The 23508-nt window shown below is 42.6% G+C and overlaps 1 protein-coding gene across 5 annotated transcripts in view; it reads left to right on the top strand.

Moving 5' to 3' along the window:
- Positions 1-23508, top strand: part of MEIS1 (Meis homeobox 1) — a 107048-nt gene that overhangs the window by 38565 nt on the left and 44975 nt on the right. For all 5 annotated transcript variants that reach the window (XM_077781842.2, XM_077781843.2, XM_077781844.2 and 2 more), the window contains exon 8: positions 16829-16974. In XM_077781842.2, coding sequence (XP_077637968.2) covers positions 16829-16974 — 146 coding nt within the window. The remainder of the gene's footprint in view (positions 1-16828; positions 16975-23508) is intronic.

Below are 23508 nucleotides of genomic sequence, written 5' to 3'. Positions count from 1 at the left end.
ATGACATGGGTATATCAGCCCTTCACCACCATTAATTATATTGCATCACTGAAAAGCAGAATATGCATATTATGCAATTTTACAGGATGGCTTTCCATATATAATGTATTAATACAAATTAAAATTACTTTGTACAGATGAATTTAAATGCTATGTGTTACCAATATACAAATTTTATTTACAGTTGCGGTTGGCGTGTGTGAAATGACAGTATTAGACTTAAAAGTGCCTCTCAAGTTGATAAATGCCAACTTGATACTAAACACATTAATACTCAGTTAAAATTAGCAATCAATTTACTTGGATATTGGAGGTTAGCCAGGGATGGATCTGAAGTTGTATTAGGTATATCGTACTGGTCTGAATACATCATATGCTCTTGCAAAAGCATTGTGCTAATTTTAGCTTACAAAGAGGATGAAGATAAACTGCCTGCTGCTAGTTTGCCATATGCTATCCTGGTGATAATATTCAAGTCGAAAATATTCTGCAGAGAGTCTCATTGTTTCAGTAAAAGAAAAGTGGAACAGAGTTAAGGAAATTTCTCCTCTGTAAATGTATACAAAATAATGAAATAAAACAAATCTCAAATGCTGATAGATGAGATCTGTGAAATTTGTTTTGGGTTTATTTGCTTTCATGGGAGTCAACAATTTATTTTACTATCTATTTGATCCAATTGTATCCATTTCTCGCATGTAAATCTTAAAATCAATCTAAATAAAAATCGAACTTTGTTCTGGTAGGCAAAAATATAGTCTGAGTTGCTCCTAACTAGTTAAGCCTCCCATCCTTCAAGTTTGGTACAGGAATAAAGACACTGCCGAGCTGATTTTTCCCTGAGCTTCTCCCTTTGCTTTGTTTATTTAAAACCACAAAACACACTGGGGTTTCCATATGGGGAGGATTTTCAGGGAGGAGCGTTTGCCTTCTCCATCTGCCCCCGTGGGCAGGAGAGGGGTGGTGGGGAGGGGTCCTGGGGCTGCCAGGGCTGGGGGAAACTCTGCATCAGCAAGTGGTGAAAAGCTGGGTCAAGCCAACCCCCTGCCAAAACATCCCATTTGGACATGGATACCTGTGGGGTGAGGGAAGAGATAAAGGAAGGGGGAGGAAGATAAAGTAATCCCATTGACCTGGGAACTTCTCAGCTATTACAAGCCAGGGAACATCGGGAATAATAAAAGAGCGACAATATTTGCCTGCTCCCCCCCCTGTATCTGTGTAATGTCATTTCCAAAGGGCTGGAGCAGATAATAGCAAATGTGCTTTCAAGTATCAGTCCAATCTCTTGAAGTGATGGGGAAGACTGGATGCTCTGATCTGGTGGGTGCTGGAGAGTGTAATACAATCCTCCTCACTGCAGAGAGAATTGTATAAATGGACAAAGATCTGCTGATTGCATCTTTTGCTAAAGTGTTAAGTAAAAGACCTGGCCCTAAGAGATGAGGAGTCTACTATTGTCTGGTCTTCTGACTTGTTTTTGTAGGGGTTTTCACAGGAACAAATACCAATCACCAAAATAAAAGCAAGAAGTGTGGCCATTCCATATCATGGTAGGACACATGCTCTTGAGTCAGCGTGGGCAGGAAGCTTGGCAGGTCTGTCCCCCACCATTGCCATTGCATCTTTATCTCCCTGCTTCATTGTTTGCCACTGAGTGCTTGAAATTCCAGTTTCCAAGTAAAAACTTCCTGTTTCTTGCATTTACATTCAGTTTGGTAAGACATAAATTTAGTTATCTAACAAGGAGGGCTTTTTTTTGTTTTCCCTCTCTCAAGTAAGACAAAATAGGAAGAAGAAATTAATTATGATTTGGTGATAAGAGGTAGAATTTTGCATTTTCCCAGATTCTCTGTGGCAGGAAGCATGAGGTTGTATTCTTATGATAAGGTGATGGATGGGAGCTAAATTCAGCCTTTCCCTCCTGAGTAATTTTAGAAAGAGCCCTGAAGTCCAGATCTTGCTAGAAAAAGAGATGGGCATATTCAGTCTTCATTAACCATAGTTTCCTTGCTAGAGCATTGCTGCTTGTAAGTTTTTACTGTTCTGTGCAGTATTTAAAGCTAAAAGTGCACATATTCTTGCAGTCATCTCAATCCTGAATTTCCCTGCGGAGAGTTTCTTTCTCTCCATTGACTGTGAAGGGACTCAGGGAGGAATAATCACCTGGTTCAGACACTTAGCTTGGCACTCTGACTTAAATGCTTGGAGTGAGGAGGGATGAAACTGCTAAAACTTGGCATTCCTTTAGGAAGGAAATGTTTGCTCTTTGTGGAGAAGCAGAATAAAGTGTCTTGTACTGCTGCAGATTAGAGGAGTGGGCTCAGGCTGTCCTCTGCAGCTCCTGAGCACAGTGGAGCTGTGATATCACCACATGATATTTGTGGTGTTTCAGACCTGCATGGGTAACTGAAGTGTTCAAAAATCTTGGTGTTCATAGAAAAAAAAAAATACACACACTTCTAAAAAAATTATTTAGGGGATGCAAAGGTCTGCATGCCCATGCCTAGCTGTCAAGAATTCCAGCTTTTCCTAACTTCAAAAGGTTGCTTGTTTTATTAGTGCATACATGGTTTTATTTGAAGGTTCTCATAAGACTCTGGGAACTGAGGACTTAAATATAAAACATGATGAATGGGATTTCTGAAACTGTGTAGCAGCACTTTGCTCAGCCTCCAACTAAACATCGTTGAGGTCTTGCATGAGATGAGAAGCTCCGTGAGGGAAGCCTTGAAGCAAAATCTGTTGCTGAGTTGAGGTGCTGGGAATGGCCATATTTAGCTTTGTTGTGCTGTTTGGGCACAGGGTCCTTTGGCAGCTGGCACTGCATTTGTCAGAGCTTCTGTCTGTTTTTAAATATAAAATCAGAGTTTAACCTACTTCTACTCCAAACTAAAAAGAAGTACATTGGTCCATTTAATTGCACTTATAATCATTCAAAATGGCTCATTTTCCCACTTCATTTTTTGTGTTGTATTTGTAGCAATCCTGACTAGCACATGAGGTAGAGAGGTAAGGGGTTAATAACTTTTATGCAGAATATTGAACTCTTATTTCCATTTGGAAGTCCACTTTGGATGCTTTCCTGAAAAATATCTCTGAACCGTACTCTGTGCCCCAGAAACATGAAATTTGGTGAAACTCAGGGCTTGCTTCCTTGGAGGCTGTGAGTGCAAAGCCTAAGGAGGTTTGTAGGCGTGGAGGGAGGGCAGGTCACTGGAGCAGCAGTGTGGGCTTTCACTCAGCACCGTGCCAGCCTGTTTTGTCTGGGATCCTGGGGGATGGCTCCCCAGGGTAAGCCCAGGGAGCTGAGTGAGGCATTTCCAGGATTATCCTTCCAGAGGCTTTCCTGTGAGTCCTTCTGCCTGCTCTGCAGGAGTCATAACCAGCACAGACACTTGCAGTGCCTTGGAAAGTTGGGCTTTCCAGCTTTCTTTTTTTTTTTTTTTTTTGATTGCTCTGAGACTTTGACCTCTTTCTTTACAACTCACGGAGTCTTTGGATGCACACTTGTCATCTTGAGCCTTTCTTTTCATACTTTTCAGTGAGCTTCATGTGCAGCTTTGACTAGGCATGAAGCATCCTGGGCTGGTAAGGGGTGAGCATAAAGAATAGTTTCCCCATGATCTTGCAGGCAATTTCCCTCTCAATAGGTCAATATTGCCTTGTTCAGGTCACTGCTGAAATTGTATTCATTGCAAATATGGTGCTTGTCTCAAAGTATCTTCCATAGAAACTGTTATGTGTAGGTGAGAATGCTTTCCAGCTGAACTTTCAATTTCAACCCATGATTATAGATGAAAATCTGTCTCCTCATCTGCCCCAGCCACAAATTGCAGGTGCAGCTGGTCAGGCATTTAAAATGACAAAATTCAGAGTTGCTTTGCATAGAAACCAGCATCATGATTAGCAATGCTTCAGAGGCTGGCATTGTTGGTGTATGCTCAGATGATTTGAAGGTATTTATGAAAGCCTTTTCCAGTCTCAAGAGGATCACCTGTTTTGGCATCAGTGAGTATTGCTCCAGAACTGTGATGGGAAAGACTGCAGATCTGTGTCTCTGATTCCCCTTCTGCCTGGCAAGCCTTGGTGACCCAGTCTTCAGGCTGGGACACTTTCCTGCAGGTCCTGAGCCATCAGCCATACAGCAGAAGCTGTATATGGAGGAGGAAAGCAGCTGACACACTGTTGGAAAACTGTGTTTGGTCAATGGGTTTATTAGAAGAGTGAGACTCATTCAGAGTGGAAGCAGGAAATAGTATTTAATAGGATTTATTCGACTGCTCCAGAATAATTTGAATACAGGTTTTCAAGTCCTTTCTTTCTTTTTACTGAGAAGTAGTATTTATTTTATTTTTTTCTAAGCACGTCCCTAATATATATATATATTACAAAGCTGTCCTGACCTTCATCAAGACAGTCTGCTAATGTTTTGCCTGCCTTTATCAAATTGAAATATGAAAGAACCACTCTGATTCATATTTTTAAGGGATGTTATTCTGACCTCAAAAACTGATACTTCCTTAGCCAGTGCCAGAAAGCTCTTTCTGTGGTCGTAGTCCCCATCCTTTCAGCAATTAAGACTCAGGTGGCATCAGAATAACAACTGATTTTAAAAGCCACTTCAGCCACCTCCGTTCTGGGGAGGAAGCATGCAGAGCTTCTGCAGAGCCTCCGAGCTCTGCGGTGTGACCTCAAGTGACCAGACACAAAAACCAGTGCAGCTCCTGAACGGAAAGGTCTGCATCATCCCAACTGTGCTGACTCTTGTCCAAGAACACACTGTTTACCTGTCCCTTCCAAGCTGGTCAATTTTCTGCAAGGCTGAGATGTAGCTGTTGGGGGATTTTTTGCTTATCTCAGTGCAGCTTGGCTGGTTTTCACAGAGCTGCTCTTCTCTAGTTTGTAGATCTGTGTTGAGGATTGTGTTTTCTGTTTTGGCGATTGAAGCTGAACGTTCCCACTGCTGACCTAAATTTTCCACCACTTTCATGTCTGAAAGTATTTGTATGTTCATTTGCAAATGTGCAGGCTGACCACTCTAATCAAAAGCAACAGGACTTACCAGTTAACTCCAAAACGCATCTTGCTGAAGGCAATGTCTGAAAACACATTGCAACGAGCACAAAGCAGCCAGGCTTCTGTCTGGCCCTTGAGATGTGTACCCAGACCTTAATGAAGGGTGGGGTTTTCCTTATTCCAATAAATAGATTTTGTTTGGAAAGGTGAGGGCCAGAAAGAGAGAATGTATTTTCACAGTCCTAAATAAAAGGCTATTTATGCCTAATACATTGGCAGAATTATTCCAGAGTAATTTGTCCACGAGAAAACATGATCCCTGTGTCACTGCCAAGGTCAGAGAGACCTATGGTGATCTGCAAAGTTCAGGTCACCCAAGTTAAATCTGCCCAGGGGCTGACTTAGCTCACGCACCACATTTTTTCCGAGATTAATAAAAGCAAACATCTTCTATAGATGAAGGCAGGGCTAAAACTGTGGTCAGCTCTCTCCCTGGAGCCAAGGTCTCCTGCTTTTCCGTTCTCCTTTCCAGGTTGTTCCTTTCATTTCCTTTCCATTCTTCTCTTTTCCTGGCGTTTACAGGATGCTTAGAAAAGTCTGTCTTTTCCTTTATGAGGCAACTGATGCCTATAAAACCTTCCTTGATATCTGCATGGACAGGAAGGACACGGGGACATTGCTGGTGTTTGACCCGGCGTTGGTGTGGCCCTGTACATCAGCTGAGAGGCACATCCTGAAAGCTGAGGTGAAAGAGATGGGGTGCACAGCAGAAATTCATTCCTGGGAGGGTACCACCTGAACAGGGTGTTTGACAGTCAGGAAGGTGAAGCTGGTGGCTGTGTGGGCACTGCAAGGCTGCCTCAGGAGGAGATTGATGGGCAGGTGAGAGTCCCCTTCCACCACTGGTGGGTGGAAGGGGTGAGACAAGGTCCTCAGCCCTTTCTACAAGGATGTGGTTGTTTCATCAGAAAAGCTAGATTCTCCTTCCTTGTGGTCTATACCTGCCTTGGGGGAAGCTGATGCCTGTGGTTTCAGCCTGCTAGAACCTGAGGTTTTCTCTAGCTTCCTTTGCTACTCATTCATGTCATTTGAAGTGCATCAAATTACTGAAAGCTTTTACAGTTTTTGCTTTCTACACGCTTCTACTGCTGTTGCTCTTAGTGATAATGACAAATGCTGTAAGTTGAAAAAGAAACCAGAAATAATTTTGGCTTACGTTGTGAAGGATGTAAGCATTTTGTTTAGTTTTTCTTAAGATATGGATGGCTTTTTGCTATGACCCAGCTTTGCTTTGAGATTTCTGTGGGATTTTGGTTAAACACTCTTATGGAGTCAAAGAGATGAGCTGGATATGGCTGAGTTAACTCCTTCCTATCCTTCTTCACTCTTGCAGCTGGCACTGATGCCATGAGATGTAGCGACATAAATAATAATCAAATTCTGGGGTGCACCAGAAGCTTGTCCTTTGCCTCCTATCAATTTGCCTATTCAAGGCAATTCTAGGCAGGTAATATGTAGGAATAAGTAGTGATGGAAGATGAAAGAGGAAAAAAAAAAAGGGTGAACATGCACCTGAAGGTGATATTCAGGGAAAGTTTTTAAGTGTCCAGAACTGACTTTTCTTTTACCTTCATTGTGTGTTTTGGATTCTAAGATCTGTTTGTTCCTGGATGATTTGCATCTGGATTTGTTGTTTGTTTTAATTCGGAAAAACCCCCGCACCTTAAACCATAACTGCACTGTAAATCAAACATCAAAACACCAGAAGCTGTGATAGAAAGTCGTAGGAAGCCAAAAACACAGCAGTGTCATGAATACATGAAGTTAGAGCCTAAGGGGACATGCTAACTTAGTAGGGCTGAAGTTCCTGAAGGGACTGTCACTGCCTGCCCCCAGGTAGGGACCATCAGGGCACCTCAGGACCTGAGCCCAGTGTCCCCTGGCCAACCACAAGGAGCAGGTCGAGACCACCCCCCATCACTGCTATTTCTCTGAAGGGCTCTCAGAGCCCTCTGAATTTTCAGGCTCTTGTGTGGTTCCCACCAACCACCTGGATGCACCCCCCAGTGCCACCCTAAACCCAAGGAACATTTAGGGGGAACGTGTTTGCAGCAGAAGAAGAGTCAGTGGCCTGGTCACCACAGTAGTCATTGCTTGATCCTTCTCATCCTGCAGAGCCACAGAATCTGGGCAGAGCAGAGGGCAGCAGGAGCTGTGTGAGTGGCAGCAGTGTTCCTTTTTGCTGTCACCATGCCTTCACATTATTTTCCTACTGTTTTTTCCTCCTGTGCCTTTCTTAAGTGCCACCTCATCACAGCAGATTTGCTTTTTGAGCTGGGAGAGGAGCAGTAGTAGAAGAAAATTTTATGTGAGCTTGGCTCTGCCAAATTTACTCCTTTTGGTTTCTCATCCCCTTCCCAAGGAGCAGCCTCCCACTGTTGTCACAGACACTCCACAGGAACCACCTTTTGCTGGAGGAACAGGAGCTGGATAGCAAGGAGCAGTGGGGAAAAACATTAATTCTGTGTATGCCCTTCCCATGAAAGGTCTGGCAGAGGGATGCGTGTTTTATAATTCAGGTGTTTTTCCTGAGTTCATTGCATGCATGGTAACATAAAGTTTTGTCTTTGGGGCTGCTTTTGAGCATCCCAGAGAGAGCTAGGACAGGATGAGGAGAGGAAATTCATGCTGCAGTCCAAATGCCATCCATTCAGTTCACAGTTGCAAATGTTTCTTATAGTTCCTTAGAAAACAGGAGTATAATTGTTTTGGATCCAATTCTTGTCTTGTTCATATGAAGCCCAGGCACTGGAAGATTCACAAGTGCCTGACATTCTGACCCTCTCTGCCCAGTAATTTAAGCCAGCAGGCATGTGGACCTCAAAGACAACTTGTGGAAGTTGAGGTTCTTCTGGGTGGACTTGGCCAACCCTCTTCCCTTCCCTCTTCTCCACAGCTGTGAGACACAGGGTCATGCAGTGGGAATCATCAGGTTGCCTCACAAAGGTTTTTGGAGTAATACTCCATAAAAAAACCTAAATTATCTTCCTCTTGCTTTAAGTATGAAGAAATAATTAATTTGTGTCATGGGTTTAAAGCCAGATGTTTTTTCACTAGCTGCCCAGCTGGGAGGGTTCAGTGGCTGGGATTTGCTGGAGCAAGTGGGTCTTTATAAGGCTGTATGATGTGATGGTTGGTTTTTAGCAATGGTCGTGGTTACTGTCAAAAGAGGAAAGAGAGATGAGGTGGGGGTATTTTATTCTCATCACTTTTGGAGCTGCCTTTTGCACTTGCAAAGTGACAATATATGTCACTGTATGTGGGGGAATAGATTATGTGATGCAGCCATGGCATGCAAAGTGAAGTTCAGTGTTCATTTTCTTTCATTTGTGTCTTGGTTTTTATTGTCAGATGATGTAACTGGTGGACTAGGAACTGGGAAAATTTTTTTGCTTTGATGCTACTTTAAAGTGGATGGCAGTAGAAGAAAATACATTATGTATCCCCAAGAACTTTTTTACTTGACACAAACCACGTGGCAACTTCCAATGGGAAATATCTCATGTGGGTTTGGTAGGTCATGAATCCTGACTTGCCTGAGCTGCAGTTAGACTGTCCCTCTCCTGTTCATTATGACTCTGGTGGCACAGGGCATCCAGCTCTGCAAAAGAGGATTTGGGACAAATCCTGAACTATAGCTCCTGCAGTGCAAACTGCAGCTTGGGCCAGCACTGATTGGTCTTGGGTTGGCCCAAAGCAAAATGCTTCTGTTTGGTTCAACAGTCCCAAATATTTTGGTTTGTCTTGCCCAACATTTTTTTTTTTTTTTTAAACTATTTTCAATAGAACAATGTCATTTTGAATCATTTGGACAATGTCAAGGTTCTGGCACATATTTTCTGTTGTAAAACTGGAAATCTACAGTGTCTTCTCCTCTGATGCAGGCATGTAGGCAGGGCCCAAGGCAATTTAGCTGTGTTTAGGGAAGGAAGCCTACTTAAATGCTCCACATAATAAACTGTTTCTACAGATAACGCGTCCCTTAGTTTATACATAATATGCTTCTGATCTTTGCTTTGAGCCTCTTGTAGCTGCTTGTGCTCAGTCCAAGAGTCAAGTGTCTTAGGAGCTGGATAAACACAAAGACAGAGCCAGTTGTTAAGGAGCTGTAGAGATTTACAAAAGTTGACCTCATGGCCCTTTGGGGCATTAGTTGGGCACATTTCCCCCATGGCAGAGCTGTCCTGTGCTCCTGCTGCTTCTTGTGCTCCTGCTTGACAAGGAAGTAATGGATGGAATCCTGTGGTGGATTTACCCGTGTCTCAGTCGTGTGTAGTTGGCTTTTCATGGAGAATGCAACTGGTGGGACTAGTTCTCCTGATGAGGTTGGAGAGGATAGGTTTCATAAAAAAGACCTGTATTTGAACAGAGGAGAGGATGACTGAAAATTAGCTTTTCCCAAGAAGTCATAGAGTAATCATGGTGGCTTTTAGGTTAGGGGGAAAAAACTCCTCGACTTTTAAAGCTTTTTACCATTCTTGGTTAAAGCAGGATGTTTTTCTGTTTAACCAGATACTTTTCTGTAGAGTATTTGCTTCCAACTGCTCAAAGTAAACTTCTGTTGCTGGCAGCAGAAAGTTGTTTGCTTCCCATACAATGAATTGCTTTCTTTTTACTATTTCATTTGGTGATGCACAGCTCCAGAAATATGGCCCAACTTACTCATAATAATGTACTTTTCTGAACCTCATTAAGAAGTGCTACCTGGTGAAAGAGGTTTCCTTCACTTCAGCTATAAAAAGCTGCCAAAGAAATGAAAATGAGTGTGTTTTCCCCACTTTTTGTCAATGCTGTTTTTACTCTTTGCATAGACAACTGATTTGCTCGTTGCTTGCATGAAGGGAATTCAAATCAAAAAAAGATGGTTGAGTTCCTAGAAAAAGGTGCTCTTGTCTCTGAAGAACGAAGTACAATGATTCAAGAAAAAACTTCAAAAGTTTGTGAAATGCCACAGTGTAATTTATACTTTTCCAGGTTTCACTATCTGTGAATATTTGTGTAGGATATTTTTGCAACTGTGTCCTTTAGTATCTTGTAAATATGGATACTCTCCGTGACTGACAACTTCCCACTGTTTATGTCATGATCTGAATCCTTGCATAAACATGCACTGCATCTCCTTAAGAGATGTGTGCACACCCAGACACGTGGTATTTGTTCCTTCCTAATGCTCATTTTCAACATTGTTGTTCCTCATTAACTTTTTATTAAGTATATTTGAGGAGGCTTTCTCCTGAAGGAATATGAAAAAAAAAAAATGTCCCTCATCTACACCAGTTTTCAAATTCACAAGCAAAGCTACAGCATCATAGTAAATTATTTTTTGGGTGTTCTGTAGGCCACTCAGTGTGCTGAGGTGATTGCCAGTGACCTCAGGAGCTCCAGGGCTGGGTGCTTCCTCACATCTGGCAAACCACGGATCCAAAATAACAGAAAATGCTTTTCCCAATAAAGAAATTCCATGGTTATTTTATGTTTTCTGAAGTACTTTTTTTTGGTAGTCCCATTCTCAGCCTGTGTGCTTTGCTTGGGCATTGGCAGATTGAGAGCCATCAGTGAGTCAATGTTACATATGCAATATATGCATGTGTGTTTAAATTTTAAAGTGATGTCTTTTGGGGAAATATTCTAAACTTAATGGGCTTTTAATGTTAAAATTTCAGTTTCTCCTCAATGGATAGGTACAGCTTGGTTTAGCAGCTGGGCACATACCCACAGACTGTGTCAATGCCTTCCAGCTCTCTCCTGGCATACCTGAGCACTCAGCCCCTGTGCTTTTCAGCTGGCCTCTTTAACACCTTGCTGGAAGGAGGAATGATTCTTCCTGAGCAGTGGACTTGTCCTTCGGTACTTGTGGCCACAAATGATAGCTGCACTGACTCACATCAGAGTCATTTGGGTGAGACTTCTGCTCACCACATTCCTGTGCCAAATTGGAGCTGGTTGTGTCTGAAACAAATTGAAAAATATATACATATAAAGAATTTCCATGTTCTTTGATTGCCTAAGACTGTTCAAAGCTGGTGGTCTGAAATGATGATGCTTGTTGTATTTCCTGTGAACAGTATTCCCTTTTCTGCTTCACAGAAAATCTTGTTGCATCTGTGGACGTGGTTATTTTTTGAGAATTAATTATTTTGTACCTTGTAGGAAAATGTCACACTTAAGCCTGGTTTGTTCCACAAAAAGTTGTCATGGTGGATGTGTAGGTATCCAACAAACTGGAGTTTTGTTTCTGTCAGGGGTAACATAGGTAAAGCTATGGAAATTACAGTAGTTACTCTGAATTGGTATATGACACAGAAGAAAGGTTGAGAAAAGCAATTTTGCCACGTACAATCTCTCTAGTACATTATGTTGCTTGAAGCTAATGTATCTTCCTTTCCACTTACCTGGAAAGGTTCCTGAAGAGTTTTTGGTTCTTGGAATATTTAAAAGAGAAAGGAACCAACAGAGCTGGAGATGGACAGTGAACAGTTAAATATTTGGCTTTGGCAGTTTAGAATTTCTCATGCTACCAGAAGCAGGAATTTGAGGAACTTGTATCTAAATGCTTGCAAAAAAAATATGATAGAACTAGGAAAAAAAAATACACTGCTGAAAAGACCATGAACTTTGGGCCAGCATGTTAGATGTTTCAGTTCATAGCACTGAATACATTATAAATCTAGTACATAAGTCAACAGGTTTTGTCCTAACTCAGTGTATATTTAAATTATATTAGTTCATGAAATAGAAAAGTAAATGCAAATTGTGAAATTCTTCTAGGAGGCAGAAGCTGTTTTTAACAGGAGACATTTGGACACATACAAATACGTTGAACATAAGGAGCTTTTAGTCAGTCCACTGAAAAGTTGCTTCAGGCCTTTCCTAGGGCTTCTGTGTGCATATCTTCCACATTTTCTCCTGTGAACTCCTTAAAGCAGTGTATTTAGATTCCTATGTAAAACTGGACTGTATAAGCTGGATGTGTTCATCCTAGTGTTTGGTATACCTCAGCAAAGCTGGTGCCCTGCTCTTCTAGACCCAAAAGCTCTCTCAGAAGTCCTGTCAGTGGAATGGGACTTTTTAGGATAATCTGGTTTTCTTTGATATAGAAAATACTTGTACTTCAAATGCAGACTTGATAGTAGGACAGGGCTATGTGAGTTAGAAATAACCTATTATATCTGGTGAAGGTACTTTTAGTAAAGCTGTATTTGGAACTTTGATATTGAGGTTAAAATCATTTGAGGATGTTCGTCTAAAGAGCTCCATGCAGAGGCAATTTTTTGGATTTTGTAGTCAAGCAAAAGGCTGGAGTTTTTAGGACATCTGAATTTCCCATCCTTTCAGAAACCTCCATGACATGGGATTGGGAATATTTATGTCATATCTGGGCAGCCTAGATAGTTGAGGTTTGAGGGTAGATTTGGGAGCTGTGGTGGCTGAAAGTCGCCCAGCTGTGCCACACTGACAGACTTTCCAGTGTTGCGGGGTGATGACATTTAACTGGAGTTTGGTGTGGGAATGAGGGAGGCTTTGAATCGCCAGCAAGCTCCTGCCACAACCATGGCTGCTGAAGGCAAGTGCCTATGCCAAGTTGCTCTCCAGAAGCACCTATTTTGTCAACAAAGGTTTATAACATATCACCCAGGACAAAGAGAGCATTACCCACTTGAGGGGCTGCTGTAAAGTCGCTTGCCCTTTGCTGCTTCTGCCTGTGATTTTTGGGGGAGTGGGAGGGGAAGAGAAGTCGTAAGGAGCGGTGACAGTGGAGAGGGGAGCGCAGTGAGAGGAGCCCCTGCTGGCATGGCCAGTCCAAGCCATTCAGCAGGGCTGAATACGATAAATGCTGCTTTATCCCTTCTTGAATGGAACAAGATAGCACAGCCTGAATGCCTGGGTGTGCTTAAATAGGCAACTCTGGGATGCTGGAGTTGAGGGCGCTTGAAATCGGAGCTCCCCAACAGCCAGGGAGCTGCCACAGGTCACCTGCCTCACTCCGTGGGGACTGGCCCGGGTCTGGCAAGAAATCGTCCACGGACGAATTGTACTACAAATTCCTTTCTCTGTTGGTTGGCCTCTTTCACTAGACCATGGCCTATAAAAAATTGTGTAAAAACAATTCCTAAATATTATTTGAAAGGGCAAACGGCCACGCTGAAAGGTTTGACAGTTTGACATATAGCGCCTGGTTCTGCTCGCCAGGGAACGGGCGTGCAGAGTCTGGGCTCTCCTTCTGCTCCTTACAGGCTCTGCATTTGCTTTTTTTTTTTTTTTAAATAGCATCTAGTTGCTGTGCAGAGTTGCTGCGCTCCCAGCAATTTGACAGGCAACGAGTCTGCTTCAGTGATCTTAAATCCTTTTAGACTAATTTGCGAGCGAGCAGAAAAACAGCTAGCACCTTCGGATCCAGCACTCAAAACCAGGGAATCAGGTATTGCCAATTAAAGTGCCATTTCCAACCATCATATCAAGGCAGATTACTCGCAGCTCCTCTGATAATGTCACGCCATGCCTAAAGAGAAAGTGAGAGTTTCTCCATGGACAAAGGATCTGCATGGACCAAGCTGATCGGGGCGGAGGGAGCACGGTGGGGATCATGCACACAGCCATGCATGTGTGCAGCATAAAGGCGAACGCTGCGCCCGCTTTGACCCCAGATAGCCATGGGCCATTCTGAAGAGCCTGTGGCCCCTCACTCACTGGCCTACTAGTTAATTGCCACACGGACTTGGTGACACATGGGCAGATAATATGACATTTTCGGTTTCTGTCACTAGCAAACGCCACGGCGTTGCTTGCACTAGTTGCTAAGAAGCTGTCAGAAACCATTAGCAGCTGGCTAAAGTTGCCCTGTGGCATTTCCTCATGGCATCAGCAAAACAAGCATAAATCACCCAGCGGAGCCTCCCGCTATACTAATGAGGCTGTAAGCTTGTTTATGGACTAGCATCATTTCTATGATTATTTCCACCTTTTCAGTTCGCCTTCATTTGGCGGCAGGAGAAGTCAACTTCAGGAGCAGAGTTGCCACCGACATTTTACAAATGCAGTTCGTAGCTGCTACCGTGTGGCTGGTCAGTGCTGCTTCGAGTTTGTTTAGTGATATTTAAAAGGAGGAAAAGGGGAGGAGGGGGGAAGAAAAGGAGGGGGAAATCTCTGGAGACCTCACAGAGGTGAGTGTATCGAGTTGCAAAGTAGATGGAAATACTAAAATCCACAATTGACCATTTAGACTTCTCTCTGTGGTTTCGGTCTTTACGGGATCAATTTTCCATTTAAAAAAAGTGGAAGAGGTTAAACAATTTACAGAAGTCTACTGAAGCATTTGCTCTGAGGATAGCCGGACGCTTTCTTATCCTCTCCTTGCTTTTCACTTTCTCTAACTTGTGTCGGTCGAGGCCAGGGTTTATTGTTTTAGGCTTTTCTGAACATACACCAGTATTTACACTGGATTGAAAGCATTTGCTTCCAATGAAAATCTTGTCTTAGATTACAGCCCAGCAGTGTAATTTCCCTCCCAGATGGGAGTAAAGTAGCAGTATTTGCCTAAAAACAGTAGGAAGAACAAACTGTGCATTAAGCCAAGGCTGTTTTTGGCTTGAGCTAATGATGTAACAGAAACCTTTTATTTGGGATAGGTCACTGCCCGGGATTGAAGGAGGTGATCTGGCTTGCGCTTGAAAGGTTTCTCCATTGTATCTACATAAGTCTTCACTTAAAAAATCCTGTTCCTAATGCTTCTGCTTTCATACAGCAGAAATAAACAGGAAAGGTTCTGGGGAGTGTTATAGGTGGAATGCAGAAAGCTTTTCCTCCCCTAATGGAGGATATAATTCAGGTGCCCTGGAGGCATGCTTTCAGGAATTCTCTTGCCCGAGGTAATGGGAAGCTAAGGCTGCTTGAAGGCCTTGATTATCTATTGATGCACAAAGCTGGAAAAAAAGTCATCTCCCTTGGATTATAGTAGATATTTCCATAAATTATCAATGAGTCCTCCTCCCGTCAGGCATGAGGCAATGCCTGCTAAATTAATCTGAAGGGGGTTTGAAATGAGTATATTTTTAAAAAAATGGGGTGGGGGGAAGAGGGTGGGTGGACGATGGCAGGGAGGTGGTGAAAGGCAGTGTCATTAGGTTAGAAGCTTTTCATTTTTAATCAATGAATGCGTAATACTTTTCTTTTCCTTGTTTGCCTCTTGCAGACAGAAAGTAGATTAGCCCGTGGAATTTTAAATGCTGTTGAGTTGTTTCCTTTGCTCATGTTTCTTTTATGAATTATTATTTTATATGGTGAATTGCTTCTCTGTATAAAAGCCCTTTTTTACATACTGGGCTTTCAAAGAATTTGTTGGATATCTAATTTCTTCATAAAAATCTTCTGTTTGTCTGTAACTACCCAAGGTTACAGTTTCATTAAAGACACAGGCCAAGTCATAAGGACAATTATAAATTTGCCACAGTCAGTAACATGCTAAGAATATAACACTAATAATAGCTTTTTTTTTTTTTTTTTTTTTTTGTGTGTGCTGAAAGCTGTTTAACAAATCATGACAGTCCGCATCCCTTTTTTAAAATCTATTTTATTTTTGTCCCTAACCGAGATAGTTTGTATTCATCCAAATTGAGATTATTTTCTTCATCATTCTTGCCTGGGGGTGCAAAAAACACTTGGCTAATAACCTCACAACTCCATGTTGCTACAAATACAGTGCCTTTGGAAGCCAGGATATGTTGTTCAGTCCACATGCATTCAATGCAAAGACTTATCTGCTCTGTGGGCTTGTTTATAAACTGCTTTCAGTGTTTGCAACAAAAATTGCATGCCAACTGCTATGCAAACTGCTAGGCACTGCAACTTTTGTTTTCCCTTGTCCACTAAGCCATCATCCCAGACCCAAGTGGGCTGTGGCACAGGGGCATCCTCCCACAGACGTGTTGCCACTGTGATGGGAACTGTCTGAGACCTTCTCTGCACTGAGGAAACTCATTCTGGATCAGTGGTTGTTTCAGAGAAGCAGACACCTATTGCAAATATGGCACACTGGCACGAAGCAGGGTGTTAATTCCTAATGGTTTATGTCAAACTGGGGCCTGCTTATCCCCCTCTGATTTTTTTCTGGCTGGGGATGGGAAGAGGGGACCCAGTTAGCTACCTGCCTCCCATCAAAGAATCAGGGGAAGTCCAACAGCTTTAAGTTAAAAGACTTAACATAAGCAATGCCTCAATCATATTGGTTTTTTTCTGAATTTGCTGAGGGAATATGATGTTGCAAGGGAGCTGCATTCACCCCACTTTTCACACCCCAGGGCGGGATGAGGCACCCAGCTTCACACACGTCATGGTCCCCATCCCAGAACACCACTGATATTTTCCTAATTGTCAGCTCAGCCAAAGTAGCTGATTGGGATGAATCTTTGGGAAGTGACCTGGTGTGAAGAAGAGCCAGCATTTCCACCTTTGCAAGCTGGATGCTTGCAAATATTTTTTTATAATTTGTAAGCACTTTTTGTTCTGGGTTACAATGGCGGAGATGGCCACACTGTCCTTCAAGATAAACCAGCATGGGGCCAACACATTTCTGAGCCCCTCCCTCTCCCCATGTCTCTCCCCCCCTTCCCCCATCCCCTCAACCCCTGGTGAATTACGGTGTTAAAGAATTTATACCTCATTTAAATATTCATGCAGTTTATACCCAAAGCCAGGCTTCGGCTGAAGTATATAAAGGTAGCATAAGTCAAAATTTGATTCACTATATTTACAGGTGACGGCTTGGACAACAGTGTAGCTTCCCCCAGCACAGGTGATGATGATGATCCAGATAAGGACAAAAAGCGACATAAAAAGCGTGGCATCTTTCCCAAAGTAGCCACAAATATCATGAGGGCATGGCTGTTCCAGCATCTAACAGTAAGTGAACTCTAGATCACATATGCAAAATAAAACATGGATAATGTCATAGTTGTAGTAGTCATAGAAAGCAAAAAAAATACGTATGATGTTGCTGCCAGGCAGTAGAGGGACTTTTCCGAGCAGAGTTGTTGTTGTTGCCTCATTTGCTAGATGCCAGGGGAAGAGCACAGAGCATATGTCTTTATGGTATGGGGCTTTTTTGTGTGTGTGTGTGTGTGTGTGTGTTGTTTTTAGATTTGTTTGTTTGTCTGAGATGCAGTTGTTAACAGGACATCGATGTCAAATGTGATTTTTACATAAAGTTTATATGAATACAACCTTGCAGACCTGTCCTGCTTTGCAGTGGGAATCACTGCTTTGGAGCACAGAGCAGCATTTGGCCCCTGGGTTCTGTGCTCCAGAGAATTGCAGAAAACAATTGGGGAGATTAAAAAACAAAGCCAAAAGCAAACAAAGACCTTATTCAGATGTTTGTCAGAGATCATCAGAAGCTTCATGATGAAAGGTTTGAATGTATCTGGTTTAATAGCAAAGTATAATTTTTTTCTTTGAGATGTTCTCATTCCCAGAGTGTAAGTTACCCCTGTATTTAATGTTAGGAAGTGGTGGGGGTATACACTGTTATTTCTATTACCACAGCTACCTGTATGGGGTTTTTTTATTCCTGGGATTAGAAATCAAAGCTCTGTACAGGTGTGTGGGGTTAAGCTGGATGCTGGAGTTGCTTTCAAGGCTTTATAATATGTACCACACCTTCTAACATCAGCATTTAGAAAAGTGTTTCTAATGCCATTCTCCTCCATTAAATGGTGGTGATCTGTCACTGGGTTTTTATCCACTGTGGGGATCTGGGCTGTGGTTTTGCCACGAGAATAAGGGTCGGGCAAGGGCTGCTGGTGTCTGCAGGTGAAGAAGGGCTCCTGCCTCTAGCCCCAGTAGCTGACTCTTCCCTCTGCCTGTAGCTAGGGTCAGGATGAAACTAGAAGCTGGCCAGCTTGCCCAGCCCCAGTGGGAGCTGTGCCAGGGGTGTACTCATAAAGCAGAGGAAGCACTCCTGCACATCACCCCTCCATCCCCTGCTGAGCCAAGAAACCAGATACCTGCCATGACTCTTGTCAGCACGGGATCAGGCAGGGAATCCTGTCCTGTGCAGTCCCAGCTTGCTATGAATGAACCTTCATGTTGGAGCCCTGCTCCTCAGAGCCCAGAGAGGACCTGAGAAAAAACCTCCAGGTTAATTTTTCTCTCAGCACACTCCATGCCAGCCGTGCCCCAGCTTTGCCAGGTCCTCAGCTCTGTCTGGTGTGTTCAGTGCCATCCTTTCCCAGAGGCTGAGGTCCCTTTGGTGGGTCCTCACCCAGGATGAGTTAACACCTGGCATCTCTGTGCATCCCTGGGAGGTTAAGGACATCCAGGACAGTTTGTGGGTGCTGTGCCAGCAGCAGTGCTCACACCAGCACCTGCTCTATGTTCAGGAACCAGGAGAGGCCCAGGAAGCTCTTCAGTCAGGACAAGGCACACTAGACAACACTGAACAGCTCAGTTCCTGCAGTTTCCAGTGAGGAATTGCAAATTAAGTAGTATAATTTTTTTTTTTTTTCCTGAAAGTGCCCTGTTGCTGTGTTTGTGCCACTAAATAAAGCATCAATAAATCTGAGCGCAGGAACACAAAGGTCAGTCCTGGCAAATTGTTTGAGCAGTCTTCAGCACACTTTTAGCTGGGTACAGCCCCTCCAAATGCCTTCCTGGGAATATGGCAGAAGGATAAAGGGTGTCTCTAAAAAGCCTCTGTGGTGGGAGCCACCCTGTGTAGAGAATTTAACTGCATGAGCTTGACCTGACCCTGTAGCCAATTCCATGCTTAGTTTCAGGACCAAGAACAGACAGAACAGACCCCCTCACTGTTTCACCTGTGTGAGGTGCAGGGTTTTAGTAGCTTTTCACTCTTCTCCTGTGTGGTAATAGTGTTCAAAAGAGGAGAGTACCCGCTGAGCTTGCTCCAGGCTCCTAGCAGCCCCTGGGAGACAATGTCTGGGCATCTCTTTGTAAGGTGCTCTCTGCTTCTGGAAGACTCAAATACAGAAAGAACCATTCCTTCCAGGACCTATGCAATGCTGCATTTTCTACCTGGTAACACTGAGCTAAAGCTTGCTTTAAAAATCCACCATCCCCTGTGCAGAGCCAGTCCAGCCATGTGAAGCATGCAGGTTTTTTTGCAGGACAGCTTTCTCCTCTCCTGGTAGCATGGTAGATCAAGATTTATCTGATCAATTCAGTAAAACAGAATTGATTTATCCAGTCTGACCTTCTCCAGGAAGCACCTGGAGACACACCCTAGGTAGGAGCTTGGACAGTTTCCTCAAATGAAAACCTGTCTGGAGAACATTGTTGTCTCTTCCAAGTGCTGGAGCACTAGAGCATGTTCACAGGCTTCTTGGGGTGCAAAAGAACTCCAAATATACCCAGGCCCAAATAATGGCTGTGAAAAGAGCTGAGGAGTAGTGGAGGGAGAGACTGAAGGAATTAAAACTCCTGTTCATTACTGAGAGCACCTGGGCTTCATGTCTGCTCTTTCAACATTTCCCAATGGTATTGGTGGTGTCCCCACCTGATGTCCTTGCTTCAGGAGGGAGATCATCATGAGGAAACCAGAGATCCCATACAGTTTGTTTTTGTATTTATTTACCCACTTATTTATCAGTGGATTTGGTCTTTTGTAGGGTGAACACAAGGTCCTCCCTGAAGTGGGAGGTGAGGAAAGACAGAGGGGTGGTTCTGTTCAGGCAGGGGATGTGTCATGACTGATACCTCCCTTGTGCCCCCAGCAGTTTACCTTCCTTCACTTTGCCATCTGAAAAATGACAGAGAAGAAATGAGCAGCAGTTAAATGCAAAATCCAGCACCCCATTGACCACTGGTGCTTCCTAACTGGGGTGTTAGCTGGGAGTCCTCCTGTCCAAAAGCAAATTCTTTTCACAATTTTAATATTAATACACATCAGTGGCATGGAATTAAATGAAATAGACAGTAATTGCTGTGTCTGTCATACTAATGACTATTGGTTGGAAAGACCTAAAATAAATATTGGACAAATACAGTCTTTCAAAAGTGGATAGGTTGGATTAATTCTTTCTATGCAGTTATTCCAACTCCAAGAGCTTCAAGTCTTCCTCTGTGTACTGACTTCATTTCCGAAGGTTTGTTCCCTGGTTCTTGTTTCATGCTCAGGAGGAAATTCAGTTTTTTCTCTCCGGATGCTGAAGTGTTTGGGCAGTAGTTCCCACTCAGTGTCAGGCTCCAGCCCCCCCAGTATTTTGACTGATGTGCAGAACTGAGCTGACACATGCCCAAAGGGTAGGCAAGCACTGTCCTCTGCAGATACAGGCAGCATGCTCTGAAGCTTTTCAGGGATAAATCAGGGGATAAATTTGTCCAAATTGCCTTTTTTTTTTTCCCCTCGTGGAATAATAACAACAAAAACAATCAACTAAAACAATTGCAAAAGTGCTGACTAGACTCACACTCAGGACTTTGCAGGATATTTTTTTAACCATTTGCTGTTCTGATTTAATTTTGCTTAAATATCTGGGTTGGAAGAGTGCTCAGGTGGGCTGTTACCTGGGCAAAATGTAGTTGTGGAGCTTGTTGAAATTTTTCATGGTAGCTTATGATGCCATCTCAAAAATGTGGAGGTTTACAAAATCTATTTTTTAGGGTTTTACTATAAATTTGAGTTGGAAGCTTGCTACTATCTGGAAGGAAAAAAAAAAAGAATAAGAAGAATAATTTGGTGAAGAACTGCTAAAGTTGAGTCAGAATTGGGAAGAGGTTTGTGGAGTGGCACCAGATGAGCATTAAATGCCATGGCAGGGGCTGGATGAGGGACTGGGGCAAACCAGTTCTGTGCTGGTGCTTCACTTCAGAAGGTCACCCTAAGGATAATTTCAGGGTGTGTTGCAGCCCAGAAATGTTTTGCAGGCCTTTTGGATTTCTCAAAATTTTTAAAAAAAATTATTTTAATCAATTAACATTCAGGATTCATCTCTCCCCAAAAATTTTTCAAGCATATCTCCTCACTGTAATGTACATCCCTCAGCAGGGATTGTGAAATAAGGGAAGAGCTTAGGGGAAGGGGAGGGGAATTAAAAAATAATCTTGCTTACAGTTAAATCTGTGTAAATTTAATTGTGGCAACAGAGTGAGTTTCTGCTTCAGCCCATCCTAGGCTTTTGTCTCAGCAATGGTATTATTGGTATAAATTGGTATTTGGAATTGATATAAATACCTTTTTGTTCAAAACTAGGAGGAGGCAGTTTGTGGGATGTCTTTTCAAGTGTTTTTTTCACTCATTGTGAATACTCTGCATCCTTTGAATTCAGCTTAATTTAAAATGTTGGGATTCAAACCTCATTTTGGGGATTATACAATGTAATTGGTTTGTTATATGATGAGTATTTGATGATCTTCACATTCATCATCTAATCAGGCAAAAAAAGCCATAAAATTATAATCCCAGAAGATGTTTAATAACAATTTAAACTATTGAAGGCTTTATTTAAGCACATTAGGGGATTATAAACTACTCCCTTTTAATGGTGCCAAGAGGTAGATTCGAGGACTTCAAACACCTTTTAAAAAACAAATTGCCATGATTTAAAAAAAAAAAGAATGGGCTGAGGATTTCTTTCATGTAAATCCCATAATTTAATCATTATTTTTAACTGCTTTTAAAACAATTTCCTTGAGAGGTTAAATCTTACTGAAGGGGGAAACTGAGTAGAAAGTAAAAGACATGGCTGAAAGATGTTGACTTTAAAATGAAAGGATTTTTTCTGTGTGTATCTGTATTTTTAACCTTTATCGATTACTTGATGCTGTGATATGAAACAAGAAAATTTAAAATAAGCAGTATGCAATCTATTTAGTAAAGCTATTATTTATAAAGGAATTTACTGGAAGTAGATAATTTGCATCTAGGGGAGAAAAACAGTGCCCATGACTTCAAGGATGCTGTTGTGATAGAAAACTTATGCCATTTAATTCTGTAAGGTTGTTTATATATATATATATATACATATATATATTAATATTTTACTGTCTGAAATAAAGTCAGAAAAGTCTTTAAAGTCAAAACAAGTCGATTTCATGTCTTTTCTCATCCCTCCACAATTATGAGATTTTGCCTTGGGAGAAGCATAGGGTTAATTTGGCTGCCTGCCCTTACTCCCATGTGGAATGCTTGCCTGGTTTTGGAAAGGAGTGTAGTGAAAGGGTAGATGGGTACAAATCTAGGGCACTGAAAACATGGAAAGGGGAAAATACTTGGCTAAACCAAGTTTTCTTTGTTCTTCTCTTGAGAGATTTGGAAGCATTAAAAAAAAAATAACACCCCTTCCCTCCTCCTGCCTAAAAAGTGCAACTTACAGTGAGTCTCCATCCTGCACCAACTGGAACTTGCTCTGCAAAATGCCAGAGGGCTCCTGGAGCCCCTTTGCGTAACAGGGGTCAGGTTTCCATATCCTGGACTCGGAATGGGTGGGGGTGTCCTCCCACTTCATCCCAAACACACAAATCTCCTCTTTCACTCGATTTTATTGTGGACAAAGCTGTAAAAAGCTTTCTTCCACATCTGTAACACACTTCTCAGTGCCAGCTGTCCCAAATTCCTGGGAAAAGCCAGGCTTTTTAGCGTGCCTTGAGTCACTCATGCACTGCCATCCCCTTGACTGGGAAGGTGGGAGCCAGGGCTTTTGCTGCTCCTGGCAGCAGAAAGACCTGTCAGAGCATCCAACAAAAACATCTTGCACAGGTGGGGGCAAGTGACCCACAAGGAGGGTCCTCAGCTCCCTTCTGCTGTGGCAGAAAATGCACAATGTTATTATGGGAGAAGATAATTGTCCTGGGGCTCTGTCCCAGTTGAGTTGAGAGCTCCAGAAAGGAGGACAAAGAGGATTTAGGTAACTCTGGATCAACCTCTTAACCCTTCAGAGCTTTTTGGAGGACAGTGACTGTTAAAACCTCCAACATTTTCTTCAATTGTCCTCAAATTTGTGGCTTTGACATCCTGTCCAGCTTCCAAGGATTGGACTGTTTTCTGGCATGAGGGAAATTTTGTCATTTTAAAAGAAAACTGTTGGGTTTTGGGTGATACCTTTGGCAATGCTGCTGTTGCTCCAGTTTCGTGATTTCTTGGCAAGAGCACGTCTTATAGATCATTTAAGTTGTCAGTGCTGAGCTGTCCTACAAAACTTTGGTTTTAGAACAGAAAGGGAAAATAGAGGCTGCTGTAGTCAGTTCAAGGAAAACAGATTATTTACTTAGGCTCTTCTCACATTCAGAAGTGTGGTGTAGTTACAGCATCTGTTTTTTTTAGCACCTGTGATTTAGCTCCATTTCTATTGAAGACAGCCATCATGTCTTAAACTACAGGGTATGTAGGGGCTCCTCACAGGTCTTGGGAATGGCAGTGATCCAGGGAAGTAGTTTGGTTGAAATCAGAAGGTAGCCAATAACCTGAGCCAACAAGATTTT

This window comes from Lonchura striata, chromosome 3 (genome assembly GCF_050655825.1).
Source record: "Lonchura striata isolate lonStrDom1 chromosome 3, ASM5065582v1, whole genome shotgun sequence".
In the NCBI taxonomy this organism is placed as follows: Eukaryota; Metazoa; Chordata; class Aves; order Passeriformes; family Estrildidae; genus Lonchura; species Lonchura striata.
The sequence above is the reverse complement of the archived record's forward strand: the minus strand, read 5'-3'. Positions and strand labels throughout refer to the sequence as shown.